At 42.8% G+C, this 14392-nt stretch overlaps 1 protein-coding gene across 2 annotated transcripts in view; it reads right to left on the bottom strand.

Annotated features, from left to right (window-relative positions):
* Positions 1 to 12601: 12601 nt before the first annotated feature.
* The window catches only part of TAFA4 (TAFA chemokine like family member 4), a 113546-nt gene continuing 111755 nt past the window's right edge, over positions 12602 to 14392 (bottom strand). The window contains exon 6 of one of the 2 annotated variants that reach the window (XM_054035355.1): positions 12602 to 14258. In XM_054035355.1, coding sequence (XP_053891330.1) covers positions 14089 to 14258 — 170 coding nt within the window. In that variant the 3' untranslated portion in view covers positions 12602 to 14088. The remainder of the gene's footprint in view (positions 14259 to 14392) is intronic. The other variant, XM_054035356.1, reaches the window with a different exon arrangement.

The following is a 14392-nucleotide window of genomic DNA, read 5'->3' on the forward strand; positions in this document are numbered from 1 at the left end:
TTTGAAGGGTAGAGAACTCACGATTCACAGTATGGAAGTTATTGGCAGACTTTCATATATAGCCTCATTCTTCAAAAGAAGAGTTAATGGGACTATTTTTGGGGTGTTCTCAATGTAAGGGTTGTGAGGTTAGACCCAAAGACAATTCATGCATGTGGCAGACATACACACCTTTGGGAATGTTAACTCACTCCTTCTGAATAAATCTCATGTTAGTTTGTAACTCATAGGTGCCAATGTGTACAAGAATATTCATTGCACCCATGCCATGGTATGCTAATAGAAGAGGAAGACATACTAGAAATACATAGAGTAGTGACAAGTGCAGATGGGGCTGCTATCTGGCTTTTAAATAATTCTATCACCACATTATATTGCAGCTGAGGGTAATTATTTCCAATGGAAATAACTCCTGTGACATGACCCATGGCACGATCTCATAAGGGTGATTAAATTCACATGTGGCTGATATAAATAAATAATAAATAAATAAATTAATGGAGATATCCTATCTCCTAGAACTGGAAGGGACCTTGAAAGGTCATCAAGTCCAGCCCCCTGCCTTCACTAGCAGGACCAAGTACTGATTTTGCCCCAGATCCCTAATTGGCCCCCTCAAGGATTGAACTCACAACCCTGGGTTTAGCAGGCCAATGCTCAAACCACTGAGCTATCCCTCCCCCCCATATATATGTGACAGTAATGGATGTTCAAGGACATAGTAAGATTTGCAAAATGATCTGCAGAGCCAAAGAAGAGACTCAACCTTGTGTTGCAAAAATGATGAAGTGAACGAAAGCACACCCTGGCCTTTCCAGTTCAATGGGCTGTATATGTTTAGGAGGGGAAGGTTTCCTAATTTAATACATTTTGCAAATTTAACACATTCCCCCCTTGACTATTTAGTAAAGAGATGGGAACAAAGGTTCCTAGCAGCTGAACATGTCTGAAATGTGTAGTAACCTTCCGTGAACAGCCTTCTAATCCTACACCAGAATATCCAGCAAATTTAGGGACAGATTGTGGCTGTGTGTGGCTGCAGGGGGTGTTAAGATCCTGCCCAGCATGGTCTGCTTTCTCCACTGCAGGCATTTTGGGGAGAACAGGGCTTGTACATTCAGTACTTCCCTGCCTGCAAATGAGGGCTGCATGTGGGGGAAACTTGTCTCTGCCCCTTATCCCAGTGCATCCGCCAGGTGGCCAAGCCATCAACGGTTTAGGGCCAGTAGCAGATTGGAAGGAGCATTCACAACTCCTCCGTGTGACCTACATTCTACTCCTGGGCTAGTTGGTTAGGGCTAATCTATCCATTAAGCACCCCATGACCACTGACACAAATCAGACCCTCAGATGATGGAATAGGACTATTCATTGGAGAGCAATATCATAAATTATATGGCACTATTCACATTGCAGGGCAAAATATCAAAAATCTTTGCAGGTTCAAAAACTAAAATCCTGTTAGTGACATACTGACTTGATGTGACGATCCGAGAAATGGACACATTAGAGCAATACCAGTGACTTAACAGCCTCACGTATATTGTACTTTCAGGATACCTACGTCACATCTATCTCAGATACGAATTCAGCAGCCAAACAGCGGGCAAACCTTACACTGATATTTTATCCGATATAATGCCTCAACAACTGTTTCTAAGAATCAAGCACTCTTCTGAATGGTTTTCTCCACTGTGCATTCTTTTCAATACGTTTGAATAGCAAACTGCATTATTTGTAAAATTTAGGAGTTTCTATCCATTGATCCTCACTCTGCCATAGTAGCATTCGAGAGGCTTTTAAATTCCTTGGCTGTCATGAACAATAAAACAAAGAATCCAGTTGCTTGTAAACACTAATTGAAACCCTATACGCGTGATCATTCATGCAGAGTTTACATTTGGTAAGCATTAAGGCAACAAGAAAGTGTGTGGTTAAAGCCCAGGATTCGGACTCAAGAGATCTGGTGGTTGTTGCTGTGGACTCTTTTGTGACCTGGGGCAAACATCTGTCGTTCAGTTTCTCCACCTGTAAAATTAGGATAATAATAATTCCCTGCCTCGTGGGGTGTTAATTAATCTTTATAAAGCAGTCTGAGATCATCCAATATAAAATATAATTGCGGCATTATTAATACATCATTGGCCATATTTAAGGGTCTGCTTCCATTTATGTAATCACGTTGCAATTTTCAGAGGGTTGTAATTTTAACTATACAAACAAACCATACAACTTAATCTCAATCTCAGCCTTAAGCACAGGGCTGTGGCTACCCCTAGGAAAAAATCCAGCATTTTTCTCAGGTGAGACACCCTGGTGGATGAAACTCTCTGTTCCGTTTCTTTGATTAGAAACCGACATCTCTTTGGCTAGATAGTGGCATTGGTCCTGTGAGGGGATGGTAGTTGCTAGGTGGGGACTAGGAGCTATGAAATGAACATTGGGTTCAAATTAGCTGCTTTCTGAAATGACATTACAAACCTCAGACTAGGGGGGATTTGAAAATAGTCAACAGCTTCATAAAAACTTGGTATTTGGCCAGTTTTAGAACCTATGGTTACTTTAAAAATAGAATGGATGGTTTTCTGGAGCTATACTCCCTCACCGAATTTTTTAAAATGAAATGTAACAAGCAGTTACCCTGTACTGTAGACCAGAAAAATTGGCTATTTGGGACAAAAACATAAAGAGAAATTTTCATTTAAAAAAAGCATCCTTATAGCAGATGTGGATTCCAAACGCAGTCATGCCTATGTACTGTAGCCGACAATCTAGTCAGAAGCCCATGCACTGTGACAGGGTAGGGGAGGAGGGGGAAGGCATTTTGTTTAAAAGAGGAAGGCATTTGGTCTAGCAATGCCCAGGTGAGATTTGACGAGCTACTCATCCATCAGAAAGAACGTCTTAGGCGGGCTGAGCAAGGCTTTGTGTGTCATGATTGGCATCGCTCCATAAAAACCTCTGGAGTCTCCAAAGAAGTTCTTCAAGTTCAAGCCTGCCCAGGGAAAAGATGGTTGAAGAGCATGGATAATTTGGCTTGACTCAATTGCAGAGTTTGTATGACAGGACTTTATTCCAAATATCTGTGGAACATCAGATCAATGACCCGGGAACTTAACTGCCTTGAAATATTCTTAATGCAGTGGACATTAGTGGCTTGGAATGAGGCCAGAGGGTCTATTCCATCAATGCACCTGCAGTAATTAAATGAACTGCAGCATTGGTAAACTAGCCATCAGTCCATTAAGCCACAGATCCACAAATGGACATCCCTCTAGAAGAAGAGCAGGCCCTGGATTGACTTGATGGATTGTAATGGCCCCCTCAGAGCTGTTAACTAAAGCCACGTCAGAGGCTCTGAAAGAGGCCTTAGACTTGGAGATGTGTTGAAACGCTCCATTCCTCTTACTTACAGTGAATTTAGGCTCCAGCAGGTTGTCTGACAGCACTCGACAACAAAGTTCCTCATTCACAGAATGGGCAGCAACAGTCAGGGGCGGCTCTATGTATTTTGCCGCCCCAAGCACGGCAGTCAGGTGGCTTTCGGCAGCATGCCTGCGGGAGGTCCGCTGGTAACGCGGATTCGGCGGCATGCCTGCGGGAGGTCCGCCAGTCCCGCGCCTTTGGCGTACCGCTGCCAAATTGCCACCGAAACTGAGGGACCGGCGGACCTCCTGCAGGCATGCCGCCGAAGGCAGACTGACTACCGCCCTCACAGTGACTGGCAGGCCACCCCCTGCGGCTTGCCACCCCAGGCACGTGCTTGGTGCGCTGGTGCCTGGAGCTGCCCCTGGCAACAGTGCAGCCTCCCTCCGCTGCCCAGCCGACGTTGCTGAATCACGCCACGAGGCAGCATACCAAGAGGGAGAATGCAGTCCAGACTCTGAGCCCGTTACGTCCTGGACTCACCTACGCAGACACGCAGTTGTGGGGGGTGATGTTTCGCATGTGGCCATGCCTGTCCCCTAAGCCACGGGCCAAGGGGCTACCACTCCAGTGTTAAGAAATCTCATCAGCCCGTCAGTGAACTATTGTATGTTTCTACAGATTCCACTTCACTCCCTCTGCCCCCAAACATCTGCACTCACCCCTCCCCCACACACACCCCTGTTCTGTCCCTGGTATGCTGAGGAGGGGGTAGACTATACCGTGAGCGGTTGGGAGAAGGGGGTGATCAGGGATGTGGGGCCATTGGGAGAAGTGTGATTGAGGCTGGGGGCCTCCCTTAGTCCACTGGGCCCATAAAATGCTTTTGCCTTGCACTTGTTCCAGTCTATTCACATTTACAGAGTTTTCTTCACCGCCATGAAGGCTAGAAACATCTTTGGTTTGTGTTAAATGAAAGCTGAGATCTTGAGGCCTCCATCTGAGATCAAATGTATTGGAGGACATACAGTGCAGTGTTGACAGAAAGGGGCATGATAAACAATATCAATAGATCAAAACATTATCTCATGAAGAAATTTAAAAGGTAGCCTCTGCCTCAGATGATGCTAGCGTCAAAAGGGCTTTCATTTTTAAATCAGAAAAATTAAGAGTTGTTGGTTGCTGCTAGAAGAACCCAAAACTCTACGAGACTCACTAAAGACTTTTCTTAAGGTTCCCATGTGATAACCGTTATTTATAATCTAATTAACAAGTTTACTTCTCACAAAGTTCCTTCTCTTCACAAAGGGTAAGTGCTATAAATCTAGGGAGGATATACTAAATTATTCATCCATAAGAAAAGAGATGTAATCCCTGATTTAACTACAAAACTCGATGCAAGCCTAATTACAGAGCCATTCCTCACTGCAAAATTCTGTGTGCTAACGTGATTCGGAGATTGTTCCCTTTCATGGAATCAGAGCCAGAGTGTTAATAAGAAAATCTAACGCTTTTTGTGAGGAGACAGCAAGCATGAAATGAATAACATGAAAGATGCGGTATCTGACATGACTTCATGCAAATAGCCTATGAATCTTTATACAACCAGACATTAGAACAGTGCACTGTATCATGGGAACAGAGAGACTGGCTTTGTTGTCATTCACAGCCAAAAATCAATGCTAAGTAGCCTTTTCTGCATGATCCTGTTACAATTCATAAATTGTTAATCCCGGTCTTTTGTAAAAAGTTCCTGTTTACAAGGTTACTCTGTAAGTTAAAATGTTTGTTTCCCCTTAGATTGCTATTGGAACGCAGCTCTGGGTAGATTTACATGATGAATTTGATAGATCTGTATTTTGACAGTGCATCTGTCATCTTCGCTTTGTATGTCAAGAGATCAGGTGCGCATTTGCTATTATCAGGTAGGCCATTCATGTTTTGAGGGATACACTAAATTCTGTTTTGCTTTATTTAAACTTACTAAAAAAAAATCTTGCAAGGCAACATTGCAAGAATTTGCATCTCCTTTGCAATGATTTACATTTGACTACTGTAAAAGAATAACCACAATGTTACCATTTTCCAAATATATACCAATATATATACACATAAATACAAAAACCTTATAGGAAAGTAATTTTTTTCCCACTGAATTTTATAAGGTAAATACACATAATTTTCTCAAGTCCTATTTGAAGTTCTTAACGTGACCTGAATTCCATATTTGCACCTCTCCGCCACTTGTGTTATAACAGTTCCATCTTTTGGACAGTACATTCTTTTTCAAGTATTACAAATGGGCAACAGGCCTTGCAAACAAAACATCAGTTCATTGTTAACCTGTTGCTAGTAGACACTTGTGCTCTGCAGCCTACAGGGCCTGATCCAAAACCTATTGAAAGCAATGGGAAGACTACCAGTGACCTAGCGGGCTTTGGATGGGGCCCTAAATAGAACAGAAGTGCCATATTCCTGTAAACCTGCCCATGAAGCTTGTGTACAATGTTGCTAATGGACCCGCTAATGCATTCCACTGTCTGAGATGTCTTCATAAAGATTCAGTATGACAAATCATTCTGCCTTCATGTCAACCTGTGTGAACTCATAGACTCTGAAGGGTTTGTGCAAGTCTAACTGAGGGTGGAGGGTAGCCCTGTGAATGTTAAGGTTATTTCACAAAGTTCGTACTTTACTTTGCTGGGACTTACAGTAATGCATTTTACATTGATTTTACCCCTGCAGTAGATTACTTTGAGGGACACAATTTAAAGAGTAAGCAAACAGCAGTCTGTTTTACTTGCAAATCAGTGGCTCTAGTGAATTTTAGAGAAGAGAAATGTTTGTTGTAAAATGTAGCAATTAAAAAAAAAAAAAAAAACCACTGGTTTCCTAAACTGGAAATTCATTGGAGGTATGGATTGGGATGCATAGATATGCAGCTGGAGAGAGGATATATTATGTATATGGGAATTATGTTCCTAATTTTCACATCTTACAGTTTGGATGACTTTCCACTTGTTGCAAAGCGCTTCAGCACTCTCTCTCTCTCAGTGATGTTCATATGGGTCGTTTAGTTGCCCCTGGACAATGAACGATGATTATCGCTCTAGTTATGCCGCTCTGCAGATCACCAGAGTCTCAGGGACCCAGTTACTCTATGGGATCACTATAGCTGGATAGACTATCAAAAGAACATCCCACTGGATAATTACTATGGGCTACATCATGAGCTCAGGCAGAGGACACCCAGGACAAAGTAAGGCAGAAAGAACTGTGCTCCCGAGGCCATGTAGTTTCTTGAGGCTGAATCATTCCACCAACACCTCCTTACACCTCCTCTGCCCCTACCTCCCACCCATCTGCCATGCTCCTCTCAGTTCCTTATCCATGCTTGGCCAAACCCTTCAGAGAACATTTCTGTAAGGAAATTCCCAGCTGGTTCAGCATGGAGACTCACTTTTCAGCTTGGAAAAGAGGAGACTAAGGGGGGATATGATAAAGGTATATAAAATCATGAGTGGTGTGGAGAAAGTGAATAAGGAAAAGTTATTTACTTATTCCCATAATACAAGAACTAGAGGCCACCAGATGAAGTTAGTGGGCATCAGGTTTAAAACAAATAAAAGGAAGTTCTTCTTCACGCAGCGCAGTCAACTTGTGGAACTCCTTGCCTGAGGAGGTTGTGAAGGCTAGAACTATAACAGCATTTAAAGGAGAACTGGATAAATTCATGGAGGTTAAGTCCATTAATGGCTATTTAGCCAGGATGGGTAAGGAATGGTGTCCCTAGCCTCTGTTTGTCAAAGGGTGGAGACGGATGGCAGGAGAGAGATCATTTGATCATTGCTTGTTAGGTTCACTCCCTCTGAGGCACCTGGCATTGGCCACTGTTGGTAGACAGGATACTGGGCTAGATGGACCTTTGGTCTGACCCAGTACAGCTGTTCTTATGTTCCTCCCTCTACCAGCAACTGCAGAGAACACACATGGTGTCTTCTGTGCAGCCAATAAGAGAAGGGGGTGGGGGACCAGTGATCCTTCCCCCACTTCATAGATCAAAGCACAAAGGGGATAGTCGGTCCCTGTCATTGTCAGTTGGTCACATTCTGCCTTCTAGTAACTTGTGCCACCTCGGTCATGTCAACAGAGTCACGACTGCAAGCGTGAGCATGGTTTGGCCAAAGTCTATAATGAAACAAATCTCCCATGAGATGGGGAGCCACATGCCTTGTTGTTCCACTGTTAAAATGGCCCCAACACCTTCCTTCCAGCATTTCTGAGATGGGGAGTAGAAAGTTCTAGGATATTCCCCTTGATGAGAGTTAAACGCTTTTTCCTTTTCACCCTGAGCCGAATGAAGAAGTTGCAGTGCTGGTGTCGGAGCCTTAGAGGCCCCTGCGTTACAACCACTCATCAGGCAGTGTATTAGTTAAATGTGTTTTATCATAAAAACACACACCTATAGGATTGTGCAGGTATATGGCTGAGCAAGCTTCAGCCATGCAGGGAGAGCATGCCCAATCCTCCCTCCTCCACCCACTGAGCAGATGGGCTGGAAGGGGGTGGTAACGGATGGAGAGGCCAGAGCCTTGTCACCCCTCCCACACACACACACACATCCACTCCCACTATGCCACTGAGTCAATGTGAACTGGGAAGTAACCTGCACCCAATAAAAAGATGTAATACCTGACTTCTCTGCAGGAACACAATTCCTTCCTGGCATTCTCTAACACTGACACTTGCCTAGGGCTGGGCCTAGAAGCTCAATGTAGCCCATAGTGATTTCTCTGGCGAGATTTCATTGAATATCATTTTGTGTCACGCGCTGTAATCATGTGATTACATTACTGAACTTCCAAGTGCACAGAATTTCCATTAGCATTAACGGGAGTTACACACACACACGCATTGAGGTAGAACAGCCCCTGAAGTGTTCTAACAGTAATTAATTTCTTCTTGTGGGTGACTTTGTCTTCATAGCAATAATAGAGCCATAGGGCTTTATAAAATGCAAAACGTCTCTTGCACGTTAATGAGGCTGTTATTCTAAACCATTACCTATGTGAATTTCCCTCCAGATGAGTAAAAGTGGGAGCTGACACCTACATTGACGGAACTGGACGAAGGGGACTAGCTTGTAAAAGACCATTTAAAAATGTTGGGTGGGACTTTCAAAAGTGCACGAGTGGCCAAGTGTGTCTCTTCACTGCAAATAAAAGGGGGGGGTTGGGTTAACTAATTTGGGTTCATTAGCAGGCCTTTAACTCAGTCAGGCAGGTTCCCCTACAGGTTTTAACTCACGCTGCTCATCCAAGTTTAAAAGCCAAGTTGCTGTGCTTCCCTGCTATTTTAGCCTCAGGTAACACGGGTTAGTTAACATGATTTAAGAACACCCCTTTTTTTTGCAGTGTAGACATACCCTGAGGAGCCCAAGTTCCATTGAAAATCAGTGGTACATGTGCTCCTAAGTCACTTAGGGTAGGTCTACACTGCAATAAACGGGCCGTGGCATTGCCCCTGACTCGGACTCATAGGGATCGGACGGCGAGTGTAGACATTGCAGTGTAGACATTTAGGCTCGGAGACCCTCCTCCCTTGCAGGGTCTCAGAGTCCGGGCTCCAGCCTAAGCCTAAATGTCTACACGGCTATTCCTAGCCATGCAAGCCCGAGCCCCACAAGCCCAATCAACTGACCTGGGGACAGAGACTCGGTGCAGTGGGGTTTTTTTTAATCACAGCATAGACATGCCCTTAGGCACTTTGGGCATCCTACCTTTTATTCTTACTTATATTATGGCAATGCCCAAAAGCCCCAATATTGTAATGGGATCCTGATCCCTCAGCTAAAATGTTAATACAGATCAAAAGAACAGGAGTACTTGTGGCACCTTAGAGACTAACAAATTTATTAGAGCATAAGCTTTCGTGGACTACAGAAGTGGGCTGTAGTCCACGAAAGCTTATGCTCTAATAAATTTGTTAGTCTCTAAGGTGACTAATAAATTTGTTAGTCTCTAAGGTGCCACAAGTACTCCTGTTCTTTTTGCGGATACAGACTAACACGGATGCTACTCTGAATACAGATCAAGTGGAACTCAATATATACTGCAAGCATCAGGAATGGATTGTAGATCTCAGCCACCTTGCTTCCATGCAATGAGAAGTACTGTAGTCAAATCTCCAATGTTAGGCAGAGTAGGTCTGGGTCTCTACTTGGACAAGAGACCTCTTGGGATATGTCTACACTGCAAGAAAAGATCGGCAGCACAGCCACCACTGGCCCTGGTTAGCTGACTCAGCCCGGACTTTGAGGCTCCACAAGAGGGGGATGATCTCAGAGCCCAGGCTCCAGGCCCCAAGCCCAAACATCTACACTGCAATTTTACAGCCCTGCAGCCCGAGCTCCATGAGCCTCAGACAGCTGACTCGAGCTCTGCGACTCAATGCTACTTTTTCTATTGCAGTGTAGACTTACCTTAAGCCCAGGCTCTGATGCACGTTTGAGCCCAAGCTCCCCTTCTGTCCCCCCATAAATCAGTTTGACTCATGTCAGACCCAGACCCTAGGACCCTGCTACGGGAGGTGGAGCAGAGTACCACTGCGACTCAGGTCCAACCCCTGTCATTGTGCAGTGTGGACACAGGTCAAGCTGCAGACTCAAGTCAGAAAGTCTGCACAGTGTAGCATGGACATGCATGGCTGTGAGACCGGGGTCCAGCAATTGTAAACCGAGGTTTACAATGCAGGGTGGATGCATGAGCTTGGAATGACTAAGTCCACAAGCCCAGATCCTACAGACCTGGGTTTACAATGCAGTGTAGACATACTCGAAGTCAAGGGCTACAAGAATTAGATAAAAATAGTCCACGAAAGCTTATGCTCTAATAAATTTGTTAGTCTCTAAGGTGCCACAAGTACTCCTGTTCTTTTTGCGGATACAGACTAACACGGCTGCTACTCTGAAAAGAATTAGATAAGCACTCTTTTCTCTGAGTCAACCCAGAATCAATGTCACTGCCTGGTGCTTGAGGATGCTGCTGCAGGTACTGTCTTTCAGATGAGCTGTTTGGTTTGTGGACATTAATTATACCATTATGGATTTTGCAAGAATACATATGCTAATACCAATGTCTCTCTTAATTCCAGTTTAAGCAACTGTATTGTGCCTACCCAAAAGCTCCATATAATTTCTGCTGGCTAGAATATTCCTCACTTCAAGTCCTAAATGGTTCCGTAGGGTTGATGTGCGCTATCGAACAGTTTAAAAGTTTTGTGGAGAAGTTCCTGTTTCTCCATTAGTGACTGAAGTGATTCCTATTATTATAGTGAGAGTCACCAGATGGTACTATTACATATAGTCTTACAGATTTACACATATTTTTCTTAATGTGTGAGCAAGGTTTTAGTCTTTGAAGAAATGCTGTATTATTGTATGTTTTTTATATGCTGTGGTCCTTTTGAGAGATGCAGCAGCAGATACCAGAGAGTTTTCTCTCTCCATTATTCTCTATATTTGGAGACAATTCTCAGGAGAGAGTAGCTTCCTAGGAGCCAAGCATTGGGGTTTCTGGAAGAGAAGATTGCCTGCATGATGTCTGTGACCATCTCTGTTCCAGGATCGGTGTATATAGGTAAATAAAGCAAGTTACATTTAGAACATACCCAGACTCTGCACTATAGATTTCTCCTCCACTAGGAAGCTGATTTGTAAGGCCCTAGAATTCTACCACTCAGCAGAGGGGTGATGCTGATGTCGGAAACAGGACACTGGTGTTAGAAGAAGGGGCAGCACCATACCTAAAGCTAGATAGATTACAGTATGTGCAATGAATCCAGAAAGAGTGTATATCAACCTGAGATCCTTTGAGAAGAAAGCTGTTTTATAAATATAAAATCACTATCATAGGAGGATGTTCTAGGAAGGCAAGCTGTACATTGCATAACCTGTGTTACTGAATTTATGTCATTGTTTTCTTCCTCTTTAGTGACTCTGAAAAGGTATCTTCAGTACGTCTGAGTCTAGATATGTAAGGTACTGTCTTGCCTTTATTCCATCCATGGAGAAGGCAAATGGCCTTGTGGTTACTGGGACACGGAATGCCTGAGTTCCATTCTCAGCTCTGCTACAGACTGGTCGTGTGAGATCTTGGGCAAGTCACTTTGGGCTAGATCCATAACTGATGTTAGGCATCAGCATTGCAGTGCCTGATTCTTTGGCTACGTCTGCACTGCACACCACTGGCAGCGGCATGTAGTGTACGTGTAGCTACACGCCACAGTTGAAAGCAGGCTGTGTCCACACAGCCGTGTGCAGCTACACCTGTCAGTGAAAGGCCCTGGCAAGGGGGAGACAGCAGGGAAAGGCTCCTGGAGCCAGAAAGTAGCAGGACGCTACACTGCTAAAAACAGTGGTGTAGACGGGGGGAAGGCATTGCTTGGGCTTGTAGAGTGCTACGTGAGATATATACCCACAGACTTCAGGCACGTCTTTACTCACTTACGCAGTGCCTCAGCATCTACACGGCTATTTATACCCATGCTGTGTGGGCGTGCAGTGCACATACTCAACACGCCGCCGGCAGGAGTGCACAGTATAGACATACTTCAGCCGCCTTGCTGCCCAATGAATTCACAGCTGCCCAGGCTCCCTGTACAATGCATGGGGAAAGCGAGGCGCCTAAGAGAGGGATTCACAGAAGCCAGCAAGCTGAGACCCATCCTTGACTAGCCAGTAGCCCGAGAGCTAGTGCAAGTTCCTGGGAGGTGGGAAACCTGCGTTTAAGTCTCTGCTCCAAATCAGGCATAGTGGAGATTCAGCCTAAATTCCATTGTGGAATGGGGACAACAACCGCTTCTTTCTACCAGCCTTTGTCTGCCTGGTCTATTTAGATTCTAAACGCTCTCGACTAGGGACAGTGTTTTATTCTATGTTCAGTGCCTACCACAATAGATAAATAATAATTAAGCCTAGGCTACCAGGACATAAAGTAACAACAGTCTTCACTTAAAACTATATCACTGAGCATGAGTGCATCCAAATAGTTTAAATCCTTCAGGCGATTCTTTACATTTTGTCTTAAATTACAATGAAAAAAAAATCAAAATGTTGAGTCCATTAGAGGGGCAAAGGCTGTTAGGTGGAATAACTATGCAGCTTTCAAAACATGTAGCAGAAAAATTCTCATTTACTTATTAACAAATACAATAGCCACCATGGTCCCAGCGGTGATCAAAGTACATAATTAAAAGTGAGAAATCAAAATCAAAATATAGGGCCTGCTCTTCCTCCCACGGGAATCAAAAGGGAGTTTTGACATTGATTTCAATGGGAGTAAGACTGGATCAATATTTATACTCACTGCAACAAAAGAAACTAAACAGCTTCACATTGTTGATGATATTTTCCCCATAAGCTAGAAAGCTTGTGCACAGCGAACTAAATTAGTGCAACAGTCTCCATTTTTTGGCATTTCTGGATATATAAAAAACCAGTTGTATGTTATTACTGTAATATTTACATAAAGCATAACAATGTATTCAATAGCTGGGTTAGCAGTTAATCTGCATGAGATCTGTCTGCATCATTGCATTTAATTCTATTCCAATGCATCTTAAGCCATAAAATGATGTAACCATGAAATGACTGGCTGCAACTGCATTTCCTTTTACAGTTCTATTTATGAAGTCTGATGACAAAATAAAAAGTGTAACAGTCAGGCAAGTAAGAAAAACAGAATGAGATACATCTAAAATAATACGAAACAATTATGTGTCACAAAGAGTATCAGCTTGAAAATTTAGTCTGTCAAGGAACTGGACACTTAATTATTATAATCATTATAAACTAGAACTAATTGAAAGTGAAGATCCTTTTTTTATCTAGGACTTATGAATTTTAAGTAAGTTACCTATTAGAATACAGCCAACGCTATGAAAATCTAAACAAATTACCCTTCTTCCAGTAAGCTTTCCTTATGCAGTTCTAGTTTCCTCTCTTGTTTTGAAGCATCTGAATAAATATTTCTAGCTAATGGCTAAATTCTCTTCCATATCTGGAATCAAAGAGGCAAGGAATATTTATACTTTGTTATTCCCTTAGAGAACGGATTTATTTAGGACAATAAAATCTATATCTACTTTCAGATTTAGTCTCTTCCCCACATTCCCTCACTGCCACTTATGAATGTAAAATTTAAAATACCTGGAACTATCTAAGGAAATAAATATAATTGCACAGCTTGTAAAAAAGTATGGCATACACTAAATGCTACTGATTTACGAGAGTCATTTTTTCACCTTCATACAGTATCAATATTTACTAAATCACAGCTGAAAATGCATTGAGACATGGTTTATTACCATTATCCCTTAGGTTCATTTAGCTTTTAGACCAGCTTTACATTGGTCCATTGTACTGCATGATAGATGGTACCGTCTAATGAATTTATGCCAGTTCTTTCTAATGTAACCATTTTTCCCCAAGCTACTTGAAAGATCTAAAATCATTTAAATGATTTCACAGCCTTCAGTGCCGTAAATAAAGTCTTATAGTTGATGTGCTTCAGAAGCACAGGTCTCTGTTTCTATGAATTGCTTGCAGGTATAGGATCCTGGAGAATCCAAGGTGTATTTTCAGTAGACTCATAATTCTTTTTTTTTTATTAAAAGTGTATAGTTCTGCATGGGAAAATCCTGTATCAAGAAGTGCCACCATAGTCAAAAAGAGAAGTATTGTCCTTCTTTCTCACTAATTTTGTAAGTTTGAAGTGTAAAGTCTACAGTATTCTCAGAAAAAAACAGGACTATGTAAAACAGACAAGCCACACAGCTGCAAATCCCATTGTTCCAGCAATGACACATAGGTTTATCCTTTGCTACCGGGTTACCTACAAAAGGAGAGAGAGAGAGAGTTACACACACAGAAACTATCAGAGCAATGGTGATAAAACTGTTTTGTTCCTGCAAAGGAATTGTTTAGATGAACACATGTTAAATGATTAAATTACATTCAGCATATCTA

Source organism: Malaclemys terrapin, chromosome 7, assembly GCF_027887155.1.
Source record: "Malaclemys terrapin pileata isolate rMalTer1 chromosome 7, rMalTer1.hap1, whole genome shotgun sequence".
In the NCBI taxonomy this organism is placed as follows: domain Eukaryota; kingdom Metazoa; phylum Chordata; order Testudines; family Emydidae; genus Malaclemys; species Malaclemys terrapin.